The following is a 14,498-nucleotide window of genomic DNA, read 5'->3' as shown; positions in this document are numbered from 1 at the left end:
GAGTTAGACGAAGTAAATACCACGTTCCAATTTTATTTTTTGTCGTAGTTAGATGAATGATAAAGTCAGAATAAACTAATTTCAGAGCAATGTTACACACCTTTGTAACTTAACTATTTTCTCTTAAAGTTATTACCCCTCGGCAAATTTACTTTAGAGAAAAACCAGCGCAAGAAGGAGATACTCCAAATTACGAATTACCATAACATCCATATTTCAAATCAAAAGTTGTAATTTAGCTAGAACTAATGTTTACAAATTGAGTGAAAGAGAAGTCGGAAAGAAACTTCTTTACTTGGCGTCGAGTTTAAATTGACAACTTCAAAGTCTATTTTTTCAAATATGAAATATGCGGTAACCGGTGAGGGGTAGTTACCAAAGACATTTTCCTCTCTAATTTTTCGTTGGACGAAATTTGAAGCATTCATAAACTTCAATAAACAAAGATTCAAGTTGTCGTACTGAGTGCTATATAATGTGTTTCCTTTGTATTACAATTTCATCAAAAACAAATCAGTTGAAAAGTACAAACCAAACTAATTACAAAAACTGAGAATAGAGACAAGAGCACACAAGTTCAATCAATATGGCCAATCCTAATGGTTGGCCGTCTTTACTTATGTTGGTCATAGCCTTGTATTCCGTTTCTGCTCATACAAGTGCCCAATACACATACTCTCCACCATCACCACCATCATATGTTTACAAACCTCCTACACATATCTATAGCTCTCCACCACCTCCTCCTTACGTTTATAGTTCTCCACCACCTCCTCCATATATTTACAAGTCGCCACCACCTCCTCCATACGTTTATAGTTCTCCTCCACCTCCACCATATATTTACAAGTCTCCCCCACCACCTCCTTACGTCTATAGCTCTCCACCACCACCTCCATATATTTACAAGTCGCCACCGCCTCCTCCTTATGTTTACAGCTCTCCACCGCCTCCTCCATATGTTTACAAGTCTCCCCCTCCTCCTCCATACGTCTATAACTCTCCACCGCCTCCTCCATATGTTTACAAGTCTCCGCCACCACCACCCTACGTCTACAGTTCTCCACCACCACCTCCATATGTTTACAAGTCGCCACCACCTCCTCCTTACGTTTATAGTTCTCCTCCACCTCCACCATATGTTTACAAGTCTCCACCACCACCTCCTTACGTCTATAGCTCTCCACCACCACCTCCATATGTTTACAAGTCGCCACCACCTCCTCCTTATGTTTACAGCTCTCCACCGCCTCCTCCATATGTTTACAAGTCTCCCCCTCCTCCTCCATACGTCTACAGCTCTCCACCACCACCTCCATATGTTTACAAGTCGCCACCACCTCCTCCTTACGTTTATAGTTCTCCTCCACCTCCACCATATGTTTACAAGTCTCCACCACCACCTCCTTACGTCTATAGCTCTCCACCACCACCTCCATATGTTTACAAGTCGCCACCACCTCCTCCTTATGTTTACAGCTCTCCACCGCCTCCTCCATATGTTTACAAGTCTCCCCCTCCTCCTCCATACGTCTACAGCTCTCCACCGCCTCCTCCATATGTTTACAAGTCTCCCCCTCCTCCTCCATACGTTTACAACTCCCCACCGCCTCCTCCATATGTTTACAAGTCGCCACCACCTCCTCCTTACGTTTATAGTTCTCCTCCACCTTCACCATATGTGTACAAGTCGCCACCACCTCCTCCTTATGTTTACAGTTCTCCACCGCCTCCTCCATATGTTTACAAGTCTCCCCCTCCTCCTCCATACGTCTACAGCTCTCCACCGCCTCCTCCATATGTTTACAAGTCGCCACCACCTCCTCCGTACGTCTACAGCTCTCCACCGCCTCCTCCGTATGTTTACAAGTCGCCACCACCTCCTCCTTACGTCTACAGCTCTCCGCCACCACCTCCCTATGTCTACAAGTCGCCATCACCTCCTCCATACGTTTACAAGTCTCCACCGCCACCTCCAAGCTATAGCTATAGCTATAGCTCACCCCCTCCTCCAATATACTAACCAAATCTATACATGATGAACTGAATTTTAAAAGAATGATATATTCGTTTAGCGATTGGCCATCGTATTCATGGAATAAAAACTTTTCTTTCTATATTTTGATATATAAGAAATACAATGTAACATTTGTTTTGGACCCAGGTTCATTTTTGTTGTCCTCTTTGAAAGATCAATGTTCTTGTCGTCCATCTATAACTATTACACAATCTGAATAAATCTCATTGAATCAGTATAAATCTATCCATTAATCTGGCGCCTGATGAAGGAAATTGAAAACTTATATATCTCAGTTTCTATACAAAAAAATGTTCTCCGCAACAGTTATATATTGGATAAATGGTGAAATTGGAAGAAAATATTGTTTCATAAAGACCCTAGGCGAAGCTTAGAGGTCGCCGGTTCGAGTGATGCTTGGAACGAAACTAATATTACATGTTGTAGTTTCGGGCCTGGGGGGATTACGGGTTTCGGCCCTGAACCTCCTGGATTTCAAAAAAAAAATAATAATAATAATATTGTTTCATACTTTTTGAGAGCAATGTATCATTTCTTTGTAATCTCTCTTATTACCACTAGGCAGATTTACTTGAGAAAAAACCAGCGCAAGAAGGAGATACTCCAAAATTACGAGTTAAATGCAAGTTGTAATTTAGAACTACTGTTCGCAAAGTGATAGAGAGAAGTGGGAAAGAAACTTCATATTCCTAATCTGACGTCGAATTTAAATTGACATTATTTACAAACTTCAAACTCGTCGACCTATTCAAATATGTAATATGGTAATTAGGGATAGTCACCGAAGACGCATTCTTCTCTACTTATTCTTTATTAGAAAAAATCTAAAGCTAATTTGACTTAAGAAACAATAGAACACTATTTCTCTAAGAAACATTCATAAACTTCAATAAACAAATATTCTAGTCGTCTTGTACGAATACATATAATCTGCTTCCTATCTATTACGACCATACAAAAAAAAATCGTTAAAAAGAAGGTAGAAATGAGACTAATAAGAGCTGAGCAAACAAGTTTAGTCGACTGTCGACATGACCAATCTTCAAATTAGCCATCTTTAGTTCTTTACTTATGTTTGTTTTGGTCTTTTTATACATCACGGATTAATTCACCACGAGAACATTATTATAGGAGACAAGATATTATTTCTCAACTATTATAATTCTAAAAAAAAACATTTGTAATTGGACTCGGCCCAAAATAACATTACCCGGCCCTCGATTTCTACTGAAAACTACCGTCAACAATAAAACGACATGCAGTTGCTTATTAAAGTGATAAAACGACAGAAACATTTAATAATCAGAAAAAAACCCGACCCGGTTCTTAACCTAATCCAAGTTGTTGTCTTCTTATAAAATGCTTCCATGAATCACTAATCCAATGCAGCCGTCAACATTATCGATTTCGTTATAGGATCGTTTTCAATTCTAGTAAAATTTGTTGATTTATGGGTGTATGCTCAATTTCTCTTCTGTGTACAAAGTTTGGATTTTTATCTTGATTTCTTGCTATAGTAATTAAAGCACTGTATAGCCCCTTGCATCTTTGAGATTTATAGATGCAAGGAACAAATCGAGAAAAAGGTACTCAATTGGTGCTATATTTTGGCTTTTTACGCTTCTTTTGTTGGGTTGTTCAATAGTTGAGCTTCTCAGAAATGTGTATTGGCCAATAGCTGAAATCTGGGTATTGAGTGGTGTTAGTTTGTTTAATTTTGTATTGAAAGGAAAACAGAGCATGATGATGAGAAAAATGTGCCACTGAATTCAAAATTCATGTTGATATATTTATTATACAACCTTCAAAGTTCTCTGAATTGCTCTGTTTTCTCTTTTCAAATCCGGTTTTTATCTGTTTTATTGGCTTGTCCTTTGTTCATGTGGTTTTAGAATTAAAGTACTGAGAATTGTTCAGTTTTTGATATGCACCTAAGAAAATCATAGTCTGTGTTAACTGATTTAATGTTTCAGACTACACGAGCATGGTGCTATATGAAATTTCTTCGATGAGTTTTTTACTCATGCCATATATTAGCAGTTTGCTAATATATGGCTCAACTTTTGAAGATACATTGTTTTTGGTATCTCAACTCTTTACGAGTGAACAATTGAATCTTGTTTCAACATAATCTGGTTGAATCTGATCTCTGATAATTGAAACGGCCGCATTAAGAGTTAAATCGAGATGGAGGAGTATTGCTCAAACAATAATGTTATGAATTACCGGACTCAAGCCAAAAATGACATGTTCCGCTCTGTGGTTTTAGATTCATTGATTAAAGTAATCGATAATGGTTTGTAGTTGTACAATCAAATACACTCTTGGGATGTTCAAATTGCACAAGCATCACCAACATAATCAAAATTACAAGACTTATTTTATATGAGATCTTAAATTTGTCAGCACATTGATTAGCCATAAATATTTCCACAAATGATCAATTTGCTTATACCTTGCAATTGAGACTATGCATTCTCAATGAGTCTGTGACTAAATTAACTCACTCTTCCTTTTCATCTTCAGTTTCTCATGAAATGGGTACTATATAGAACATTCATTCGAGCCAAATGCGGTTCTTTGACAATTTCTATGATTAATTTATCATCATTTTGAAAACTTTTGCGAGAGATTAATCGAGACTACATGTTAACTATTGGACCCTCTTGAGTGTTGAATGGGTTTCTTTCTTCTGTTGGGCCCGAACCAACAAAATTGCTTACTATAACTCGGCCCAACACCAAAAGTATAGGAAGAGATATGAGATCTTTTTCCCACCTTATAATATAATCTTGCTACTCAATCTCAGAAGCTGATAATTTTTTTTGTAGTCCTTGCTCTTTTTAACGGCAATGGCTTTCTCACAAGCTGCTCTCTCTGCGTTGCCTCTTTCTGATCGAACTTTCCGCAAAAAGCCATCTTCTTCTTCTTCATCTTCACCGAATTTCGTTCTGAGAGTAAGAGCTGCTGCAAAAGAAGTTCACTTTAACCGTGATGGCTCTGTCACCAAGAAGCTTCAGGTTTTCTCGTTCTTCTTTCGGGCACTTTTATAGAATTTCGTTTTCTTATGATGGATAATGGTGGTGAAGGCAGGTGCAGATATGGTGGCTAAACTATTAGGCGTGACGTTAGGTCCAAAGGGACGAAACGTGGTGTTGCAGAACAAGTACGGGCCTCCTAGGATTGTCAATGACGGTGAAACTGTTCTTAAAGAGGTTTCTCACTTACGTACCTTTTATTGCGACACGCTTCTGTGATGATGCTTAAAGAAATACCAAAATCATTATCAGTTTTTATTGTGTGGTGTAGATTGAATTGGAGGACCCGTTAGAGAATGTTGGAGTGAAACTTGTGAGGCAAGCGGGTGCTAAGACTAATGACCTTGCCGGTGATGGTTCCACTACATCTATAATTCTTGCTCATGGCCTTATTACTGAAGGTATTAAGGTATACAGATTCCCATTATGACCAATTGGATAATGCATCACCATATGTGCTTTCTACTTGTGAATTAACCCATTTTTCTCATCTTCAGGTGATTTCTGCTGGAACAAATCCCATCCAAGTTGCCCGTGGTATTGAGAAAACCACAAAAGCTCTTGTTTTAGAGCTCAAGTCAATGTCCAGAGAGGTGAATGATCCATGCCTTTTAACTCTTGAGAGTACTCATGAGAATGGAGTTAATTAGCTAGCTTTAATAGTGCAAACCGCGAACCTCGTGTTTGCAGATTGAAGATCATGAGCTTGCTCATGTTGCAGCAGTTAGTGCGGGGAATGACTACGAAGTGGGAAACATGATTTCCAATGCTTTTCAACAAGTAGGAAGGACTGGTGTAGTAACAATAGAGAAAGGAAAATACCTTGTGAACAATCTCGAGATTGTGGAAGGAATGCAGTTTAATCGTGGCTACTTATCGCCATACTTTGTCACTGATCGAAGGAAGAGGGAAGCTGAATTCCATGATTGCAAGGTCTGAACCAAATCCTCTCAGTTTTTTTGTTTCTGGTTTGCTTGGAATACCAATGGCTAAGAGAATACCTGCATTGTTTTGTTGTAGCTGCTTTTGGTAGATAAGAAAATAACAAATCCAAAAGATATGTTCAAGATATTGGATTCTGCTGTTAAAGAGGAATTTCCAGTTCTAATAGTTGCCGAAGATATTGAGCAAGACGCTCTTGCTCCTGTTATTAGGAACAAACTAAAAGGTAACCTGAAGGTGGCAGCCATCAAAGCTCCTGCTTTTGGGGAGCGCAAGAGTCACTGCTTGGATGATCTTGCAATCTTTACTGGAGGTAGTCAAGCTCCATCTTCACATATGGCATACACCAGTTTTGCTTTGAGTATAATTTTCTTATTGTTAGTCTGAATCACTGGGTTATTCTCTCTGCGTAGCCACCGTGATCAGAGATGAGATGGGCCTGAGCTTAGAAAAGGCTGGAAAGGAGGTCTTAGGAACAGCAAAAAGGGTTCTTGTTACTAAGGATTCAACACTGATTGTTACCAACGGATTCACCCAGAAAGCAGTCGACGAAAGGGTTTCGCAGATTAAAAATCTTATCGAGGTCCTTCTATCATCTATGTCTTCTCATTTTGTTAACCAAGTGACTTCTTTGTAGGCATTATAACTGGAAGAACCTAAAAGAAATTGACATTTCTACTCATCATATGTGGATGCTCCTGTTTTCATATGATCTTTATGTGTAATTCAGAACACCGAGGAGAATTTTCAGAAGAAGATCCTCAATGAAAGAGTAGCCAGATTATCTGGTGGAATTGCAATAATCCAGGTGACTTTCTAAAGCACTGATACCAAGAAACAATCTGATCATGTTGAACTAACTTCCAAAGGCCTTAGGTAGGTGCACTGACACAAGTTGAGTTGAAGGATAAACAGCTAAAGGTTGAAGATGCCCTGAATGCAACTAAGGTAACTCCAGTCAAAACATGCGATTCCCGTGGTTCAGAAATTGTCAGTCCAAGAATCCTGATCTCTGAGAATTTAGTCAGCAATTGAAGAAGGGATTGTAGTTGGTGGTGGTTGCGCCCTCTTGCGACTGGCTACAAAAGTGGACAGAATCAAAGAGACCCTTGACAACACAGAACAGAAGGTATACTTGATTTAAGTCCATGGAAGTGAAAACATCACAGAAGATGTGATCCTTTTTCTTGCAACACTATAAGCAGATTGGAGCTGAAATCTTCAAGAAAGCATTGAGCTACCCCATAAGACTTATAGCCAAAAACGCAGACACAAATGGCAATATCGTCATAGAAAAGGTATCTCACAATGTTAGCTCTCTAGAACCAGCCTTAACTTCCACTAAACTAACTTCTGAAATCTGCAGGTCTTATCGAACAAAAACACCATGTACGGTTACAATGCTGCAAAGAATCAATATGAAGATCTGATGTTGGCTGGTATAATTGATCCAACCAAGGTAAAACCACATGACTAATGTATTGAGCTCTCTTCGATCTATGTTTCTGCATCTCATTGTCTGGGAAACTGAAACACAGGTTGTGAGATGTTGCTTGGAACACGCTTCATCAGTGGCTCAAACGTTTCTGACATCGGATTGCGTTGTAGTTGAGATCAAAGAAATCAAACCAAGACCAATCATTAATCCACCATTACCTACTTCTTCTCCAGCTACCTCCTCCATGTTCCCTGACAGAAAATTACCAAGATTTCCTCAAATTATGCCAAGAACTCGAAGCCACTTTCCACGGAAGTAGGAAACTGTCTTACTTTAGAAAATACTACATAACATGAGAAGTCACATTTTAATGTTATCTCCAAACATTACTCAACGTGTATATATATCTCTGTATGTATGTATACACGAGGGTCTCTGAAATTGCGCTAAATGTCATAAGCTCTGGTCATCTCATAAACGTGTCAATGCGTGGCTTCACTTCTTCTTCGAATCATTTGTAAATTATCCCCAAAACACTAAATCTTACCATAGCTGAGAAACAACGAAGAGATCGAAGAAAGCTAAGATGGTGCTGATGACGCTAATGGATCTGATCGTCGCCGGAATCTCTCTGATGGTCGGATTAGGGTTCTTCGCTCTCATCGCTTCCATCCTCTGCTCCGTCGCCTTCTTCCACCATGCCAAAGCAGCTTCTTCTTGACCATCAAAATCAAGTAATTGAAATTCCCTCATAAGCAAATCTTCAATCAACACAACAATTGTTTCAAAATTCTAACTTTTAAAACTCTCTGCAGAACCAAAACAGAGAATTGAACATGGAAGGAAGACGAAGAAGTGCTTCTCATTACTCTCTTAGCTTGTACAAGAAAGTGTAGTTAAAGAGACATTGTAATCTGTGCATTTACGAAATTAAAATTTATAAAGTTTCAAACTTTTTATTTCTTGTTTCTCTGTTTGCGTATAAAAACCATTCCTTTGATCCCATCCGGGTCAGAGACGAACCCAAGCGGGCGATAAAACCCGAGAACTCGAGGCTCTGAATACAGAGCAATGTTACAAATCCCTTTCACCTGTAAATCCTCAATCAACCGCTCCATCACCGCCTTCCCAAGTCCACAGCTTTGAAACGATGGATCAACCACAACATCCCATATGATCGCATTGAAAACTCCGTCACCGGTTGCTCTCGCAAACGCTACAGGCCTCCGCGTTTTCTCGTACTCTACCCAAAGCAACGCGTCTGTGTGCTGCAACGCCACCTCGATTTTCGCCGTGTCACGACGAGGGAATCCCACGGCTGCAAAGACTGAATTCAGCTGGTCTAAGTTAAGTCCTTCTGTTGTTCGACGGAGAAGAAAGCCTCTGGATTCGAGATCTTCGTCGCTGATTGAGTAACTTGGTGGCTTTCGTTGCATTGCAGCTGGAAACGTCGCTTGTGATGATGATTGTGTGACTGCGTTTTGTGGGTTTAATGTGGACCTTAACCGGAGAGAAGCTGGAGGAGTGGAGATTGTGCCTCCGAGAAACATGGTATACACTATTTTTTGTTCAAGTGTTGAATTTTAGGAGCTCGATTACATGGAATCAGACAAAAGGATGGTTTTTTAGTTTCCCTGAATTTGGATAAAGTGTGTGTTTTGTGTGTGGCTGTGGATAAACGGAGAACCTCTCTAGTCTCTCTAGCTTTTACTTTTCTGTTTTTTGGAGGAAATAAAATAAAATCGGTACGAAGAAACTCGTGGCTGTCAGAGACTATTGTCGTTTGGTAGTTGAGAGTCAAAGAGATACTCTTTTGGCGGGCAATGTAGTAGCTTCAAACGAATCCAGAAATGGAGTGAACAAAACCTGAATAACTTATATTTTTTTGTGTTTTACTTCAGTGATTTTCCTTGTTGTGTGATTTTTTTAGTTCTTCACAATGGTTCTAGTGGTTAATCAAGATTTGATCATTGAGTGATGCAAACAAGCAGTTAGTGATTGTTCTTGTGCTGTTTTATGTTTACCATGTTTGAAGGTCTCTGGCATGTGATCAGCAGAGGATGAGTGATTCTTTTCTATATGTTTGCTGCATTCTTTCTTGCTCATCAAAGATTTTTAGAGCCACAGAGCATTTAAGTATCTCTCCTGCAATTCAGGAATGGTATCCATTTCTTGATCTCGGAGGTTCCATTGCTTTGTTTCTCCTATCTATCTGCCTATTCAAAGATGGTTTTAAGGATTGTATAAGTTTTGATTAATGACTGAGTTTGTTTCTTATTTGAAAATTGAAATTATCATCTGATAGATATATCATGCATATTTTATGGTATTGTTTATATATTCAAAAGCAACCAAACTAGAATAAACAGTGGCATATGGCTAGTCCAAGACTCTGATTCATTGCAGCTTGTTCTAACTACCGAACGTGCACATCTTCATTGCCATTGTAACTACGTTTGTCTTCTGTTCTGTAGCTTGTAACTAGCAGGTGATGTATATGTTCTGCTATTTGTTTTTCAGCAGTGTACATCAAAGATCTCTGCAAACCACGTTTTCTATATTTTAGAATTCGTTAGTGTTCATGCTGTTAGAGGACCCTAGGAAAAATCTGGATAGCAGAAGTCTTCATATGACTAGAAAACCGTTGGTATTCTTTAAGATAGATCATGTAGGCTAAAGGCGCTAGCATTATGATAGGGAGAAACAAAGCGGTTTCAAGTCTGCTGTTTTCTTGTCCTTCCAGGTTCATGAATCATGATGCTTTGGCGATTTTCAACAGTTTCTTAAACTTTTCAAGTGGTCAGAATTATATTCTTAAGTTCTCAATGTAACATTAAGATCTGAAACTGAGAGAGGCTAGGACTGGAAATTTTTCTGTATGTGAAGACTTTTGTTCTTGAATCATTATAATTCTGAAATGGAGTAAGTTTGGGAATGCTTTTTATTCGCTACCCTGGTTGGGTTTCAGATAGCTTCTCTTGTGATCCTGGAACCTTTCATTAGTTAGTGACTCAGTTTCTTGGAGACATTATTAAAAAACCATACACTTGTTTTGTTTTTCTAATGGTACTGTTTTGCAAGGCAATAATAATTGGTGGTTGTTTGTTGTACCAAGATACTGTTGCCTCATCTTTGGTTGTGCAAATGCTTTTACTAATCTTTCTTGATGTCATTGTCAACTAGGAATGGAACGTGCACATGCTATTGTTGACAGAAATGCTGGTTCTTCGCCTTTACTCGCTGAACTCGTCTGGTCCTTCAATCTTCGTGAAGGTGAAATTGGTAGACCAAGTTCAGTGTTTTATGCATTTACCAAGCAACATTCTCTCATGTATCTCACGTTTTGTGGGTCATAAAATTAGGTTGGGACGGCCCATCTTTCGTTTTCTGTCTATCTGTTTATTGCTCCTACGTGCATTATGATGGATTGGAGATTACAAAAGTCGAAAGCGACCTGAGAATAACATCAACGTGAGGGTCTTCCTCTTCTGGAAAGTTGCCAGCTATGTTCTTTTCTGCTCCCATTTATTGTGCCTCATTAAGCTTAATACGTTGCATTTACAATGATTATCTAAACCTCAATTGATATATTCACCATCTTTTTTGTTTTCCAGGATCAAAACCTGATCTTGTTATATCAAAGGGTTGATAAAGCTATCGGTTCAATTGCGCTTGTAAGGATCTGTCTCTATATTTTTGTCTATGTGATATTTCTCTAATTAGAGTATAATTTTCTTGCACCGTTTCCTAAACTTTTTCTTGAGCTACTCTATAAATGCAATTATTATTCTTATATATAACATGCCATGTTTGCTTAACTTCCTCTGATGAATAAGATTGTATTTACTGTTACAAATGGTACCGTTTCCTAAACTGTTTCCTGAGCTACTATAAATGCAGTTATTATTGTTCTAGTGATAGATAATTTTCTCTGTGGGGCAATACTTGTATCTACTGTTGCAAATGGTTCAACTGTGTTGACAACGTGGGAAAGAAATCAGAACAGTTTCATTTCTGATATTTTCTAATAACTCACTTTCCTGATATGCAACTAGTTTCTTAAGAAGTGGTTACAAAGAGTTTGTAGTAATAGAAAATGACAGATTTTTGAATGATTGCAATTTGTTGTTTTGTAAAAGAATCATGTGAAGCTCTTAAGAGTAGCACAACTTTTTGTTAGCAAGCAAAGCTCTGCTGTTAGCTACTTGGGCCACACATCATAGACACCATATTGGCAACCTTAGAAACTCCTGTTTTGTCATCAACCACTTTGTCCTCTACCATGAGCGTTTCTTTTTTCTCGGAAAAAGATTATTAGTATTTTATAACTAATGTTTTGCTTTTCAATTGCTAAAGATTGGTTATTATCTGGTTGCTGTTGAGAATGATTCAGGAACTGTTGGTTTTTCTTCCAAGAATCACTCTCTTGAATCTTGATGGCTCCTGTGTTGAACATGCAGATCAGGATATGCTCTGTTTTGTGTTAGAAGGAAGTCTCTGAAGAACAAGGTACATATTATATAACAGGGTTCCAACGGAGAACCGTGCAGATAACTTATTTGGGACAGCTTCTACAAAAAAACATATTCCGGCAAAAGAAAACAATGCAACTACCTACACATGGCTTATTAAAGGCAAACAACACGATTGGTGAGACCCCTGAAACGTCTCTCTTCACTACAGGATTTGGATTCTTTGTGAACCCCCATATCTTCTTCTCTCATTCGCCATGAGTTTTATTTGGTTTTGCTCACCTTCCCTCTACTCTGGACACGACTAGCTGCACTTGTTCTTGTTCTAGCTTTGAGGTCTGATTTTTCTCCTTCGTTGCTGATTGTTTTCTCTGTGTGTTGGCGTTTTTGAAGGTAGACTTGTTTAGAACCATTCTTCCTAGCTGCATGTTTGTTGATGTGCTTTGGAAGCTGATTGCTAGGCCCCGAGGATGCATCAGAAGCCATGGAATCATCACTCTCTTCATCACCACCATCATCACTAGTATCGCCATCATCGTTCTCATAACCATCATCAGCCTCTTTAACCTGTGTATCATCATCATCATCATCGACAACAACAGATGATTGGTCATTTCCATGGAAGGCGTCTTCTATGTACATAGTCCACCCTGACTCACAACTGCTGTATTCCTCCTCTTCAGAGCCTCCATGGTTTCTCGGAGACTCCATGGCTTCACGCAACAGAAAGAGGAAAACAAAACCAAGGTCTCAAAATTAGCTTATATGCACAGACACAAAAAGATCACTTACTTCTTCTAGTTACGTACCTTATGTGATCCAATCCACTTCACCAATTTACTCTCTGATATAGGGTCTGTGTCTCTGTCTCTCATTTGCTTTGCTCTTCTTCCATCATCAATAAATATAAATTTCTTTTTGTGTTTTTTGAAGTATCAAGAAAAGCCGGAGCCTATAGGAAGCCTCATATAATTGAAGAGAAGGAGTAAGTTTCACCACATGGCAACCCTAGCACCATTGTTTTCACTCAATTGAAGCACTACCAGACAAAGCTCATTGCAGATATATATCAAGGGAAGGAAGGTTAGTGCCTCCCTTCATTATAAAGTACACTCTCTTATAGAATTAAAAGCCTATGCTCTTCTTTTTCAATATCAACTAACTATACTTTTCTTTAAACAAATATTTTGGTTCCTAACAAACCATAATCTAGTCTTAGAGTCAGGACACATCAATATCCACAGAACAAGAATCATCCTTGTAAGCTCTGTCATTAGTTATATGACTTCTTAATTGATATGTGAAGTTATAAGTTATCTCTATCTCTCTCTCTCTTCTCTTCTCTCTATGTATGACTCTGGCTATCTTAAATAGAAAAGATCAGCTTTTGAGGTGGAAATCAGAAGAGACCCACATGAACAAACAAGAAGGAATAAAAGAAGCATTTACTTAATTAGGTTAAGAGCTGTTCCTCTTTCTCATTCCTTTAATACTCTTCTTCATCCTCCAATCCTCTCTCATTGTCTTTAAAATTGTTGCAGCCTTTTACTTCATCTCTCATTGTATTGAAAAGGTTTACACAACTGGATTTTGTTTGTCATTTTTGTTTTAAAAGATAAGGACAAAACAAAAAGAAGTAAACAACTGTCACAAACCCCAAAATAAAAGTAAAAGACAGAATTTGCAAATTACAAGAATAAATTGTCTTCATTGCGTTTCCTGTTTCTCTGGCGTCACCTTAAAATGTTCTTTCAGTGGAGGCCCTCTTGGTGACAGCTTGCAAATCAAGTGTGTGATGAGAGTTCATTTTACAAAAGGGTTGTTTTGTTTTGACTTTGACTCTTGTTTGAATATTGTGTAAACAAAGATATTAAGACATTATACATTAGTTTGACTCTACTTTTAATAATGTATCAGCTTTGTGTGCTTTTAAGACATTTTCGAGTCTCATAGAATTTGAAAGTGGGCGTGTAGAATTTGGAGAGATGTGTACAAATCGTTAATAGCTAAAAAGAATGGAGTTGGACTCGTTGGATTTACTCGTGTGTCTCTTTCTACAATTGCCCTATGTGTGTGTGTGTGACTGTGGAATGTCACTGTACGTCACTGTTAAGTATCACCGATTCATTTATTTATTTTGAAGTTTAATTTGACAAGTCACAGATTCGAAAGCATCATCGGGACAATGGCTTGACCTCATTGATAATTTTGGTTGGCAAGTCGGTGAGACTAAGGATGGAACTTGATAACAAGTGAATTAGTTTTTAAATCGATATTCATCTTGTTTGTTGGTAACTTTTAATCACTAGAACAACCAAATCGAATTAGATGATGAGTACGTACTACGTAGCTGTTTGTTTACTTTGTCTTTTACATGTGTATATGTATATTTTCTTTAAAACGTTGCTCATACATCCAACTTTCTCGTGCCAATTTCTTCAGATTCTATTCTCCATCCAAATCATTCATGTAACTAACAAAATCCAGTCTTATTACGGAACCATCGCATACGACGACTGTTCATAGAAATAGAATGTCAAGGTAGAAATTAGTAAATTACAAATGAGTTG

The 14,498-nt window shown here is 38.3% G+C and overlaps 5 protein-coding genes, 3 long non-coding RNA genes and 4 other non-coding genes across 21 annotated transcripts; 8 read left to right on the top strand and 4 right to left on the bottom strand.

Moving 5' to 3' along the window:
• Positions 1-516: 516 nt before the first annotated feature.
• On the top strand, positions 517-2,289 carry AT1G26240 (Proline-rich extensin-like family protein). Its single transcript, NM_102388.2, has one exon. The coding sequence runs from the start codon at positions 587-589 to the stop codon at positions 2,021-2,023; it is 1,437 nt and encodes a 478-aa protein (NP_173948.1). The 5' UTR covers positions 517-586; the 3' UTR covers positions 2,024-2,289.
• Positions 2,290-3,524: 1,235 nt separating this feature from the next.
• AT1G05997 lies at positions 3,525-3,718 on the top strand. The gene has a single exon (NR_139001.1). It is a non-coding gene; the product is annotated as an other RNA (small nucleolar RNA).
• AT1G26235 lies at positions 3,591-3,716 on the top strand. The gene has a single exon (NR_143569.1). It is a non-coding gene; the product is annotated as an other RNA (non-coding RNA).
• Positions 3,719-3,776: 58 nt separating the features above from the next.
• Positions 3,777-3,859, top strand: AT1G05993. The gene has a single exon (NR_139000.1). It is a non-coding gene; the product is annotated as an other RNA (small nucleolar RNA).
• Positions 3,860-3,980: 121 nt separating this feature from the next.
• Positions 3,981-4,115, top strand: SNOR95. Its single transcript, NR_139790.1, has one exon. It is a non-coding gene; the product is annotated as an SNOR95; snoRNA (small nucleolar RNA).
• A 697-nt stretch (positions 4,116-4,812) lies between these two features.
• Cpn60beta4 (TCP-1/cpn60 chaperonin family protein) lies at positions 4,813-7,907 on the top strand (the record flags this gene model as incomplete). 5 transcript variants are annotated; one of them, NM_102387.3, is made up of 13 exons in its annotated part: positions 4,813-5,058; positions 5,128-5,253; positions 5,348-5,485; positions 5,574-5,669; positions 5,767-6,009; positions 6,097-6,331; positions 6,432-6,601; positions 6,749-6,826; positions 6,895-6,966; positions 7,043-7,147; positions 7,224-7,316; positions 7,385-7,477; positions 7,557-7,907. In NM_102387.3, the coding sequence occupies exons 1-13, from the start codon at positions 4,891-4,893 to the stop codon at positions 7,773-7,775; spliced, it is 1,836 nt and encodes a 611-aa protein (NP_173947.1). In that variant the 5' UTR covers positions 4,813-4,890. The 5 variants fall into 5 exon arrangements, with proteins under 5 accessions (NP_173947.1, NP_001322215.1, NP_001319083.1 ...); NM_001332700.1 differs by having other exon boundaries at positions 4,856-5,058; positions 5,132-5,253; positions 7,557-7,775; NM_001198168.2 differs by lacking the exon at positions 4,813-5,058 and having other exon boundaries at positions 5,065-5,253; positions 7,557-7,775.
• On the bottom strand, positions 7,328-7,529 carry AT1G26225 (uncharacterized protein; the record flags this gene model as incomplete). Its single annotated transcript, NM_001332698.1, has 1 exon — positions 7,328-7,529. The coding sequence occupies one exon, from the start codon at positions 7,527-7,529 to the stop codon at positions 7,365-7,367; it is 165 nt and encodes a 54-aa protein (NP_001323283.1). The 3' UTR covers positions 7,328-7,364.
• On the top strand, positions 7,890-9,105 carry AT1G26218. Its single transcript, NR_139789.1, has 2 exons — positions 7,890-8,190; positions 8,272-9,105. It is a non-coding gene; the product is annotated as an other RNA (long non-coding RNA).
• AT1G26220 (Acyl-CoA N-acyltransferases (NAT) superfamily protein) lies at positions 8,302-9,023 on the bottom strand. Its single transcript, NM_102386.2, has one exon. It carries the CDS (start codon positions 9,004-9,006, stop codon positions 8,413-8,415), a length of 594 nt encoding a protein of 197 aa, NP_173946.1. The 5' UTR covers positions 9,007-9,023; the 3' UTR covers positions 8,302-8,412.
• Positions 8,695-14,208, top strand: AT1G26208. Of its 6 annotated transcripts, none has more exons than NR_139786.1 (6): positions 8,701-9,617; positions 10,640-10,729; positions 10,819-10,927; positions 11,071-11,130; positions 11,917-12,782; positions 12,862-13,963. It is a non-coding gene; the product is annotated as an other RNA (long non-coding RNA). The 6 variants fall into 6 exon arrangements; NR_139783.1 differs by having other exon boundaries at positions 8,706-9,944; positions 10,819-11,130; positions 11,917-12,106; positions 12,322-12,675; positions 12,862-14,208; NR_139784.1 differs by having other exon boundaries at positions 8,695-9,944; positions 10,819-11,130; positions 11,917-12,106; positions 12,322-14,208.
• AT1G05987 lies at positions 9,980-10,393 on the bottom strand. The gene has a single exon (NR_138999.1). It is a non-coding gene; the product is annotated as an other RNA (long non-coding RNA).
• SOFL1 (SOB five-like 1) lies at positions 11,956-13,124 on the bottom strand. The gene is made up of 2 exons (NM_102385.2): positions 12,738-13,124; positions 11,956-12,641 (listed from the first exon to the last, which is right to left on the bottom strand). Exon 2 carries the CDS (start codon positions 12,637-12,639, stop codon positions 12,193-12,195), a length of 447 nt encoding a protein of 148 aa, NP_564241.1. The 5' UTR covers positions 12,640-12,641; positions 12,738-13,124; the 3' UTR covers positions 11,956-12,192.
• Positions 14,209-14,498: the final 290 nt, after the last annotated feature.

The sequence above is a fragment of the Arabidopsis thaliana genome (genome assembly GCF_000001735.4).
Source record: "Arabidopsis thaliana chromosome 1 sequence".
NCBI classification, from domain to species: Eukaryota; Viridiplantae; Streptophyta; class Magnoliopsida; order Brassicales; family Brassicaceae; genus Arabidopsis; species Arabidopsis thaliana.
This window is presented reverse-complemented; position numbering and strand designations above follow the sequence as displayed.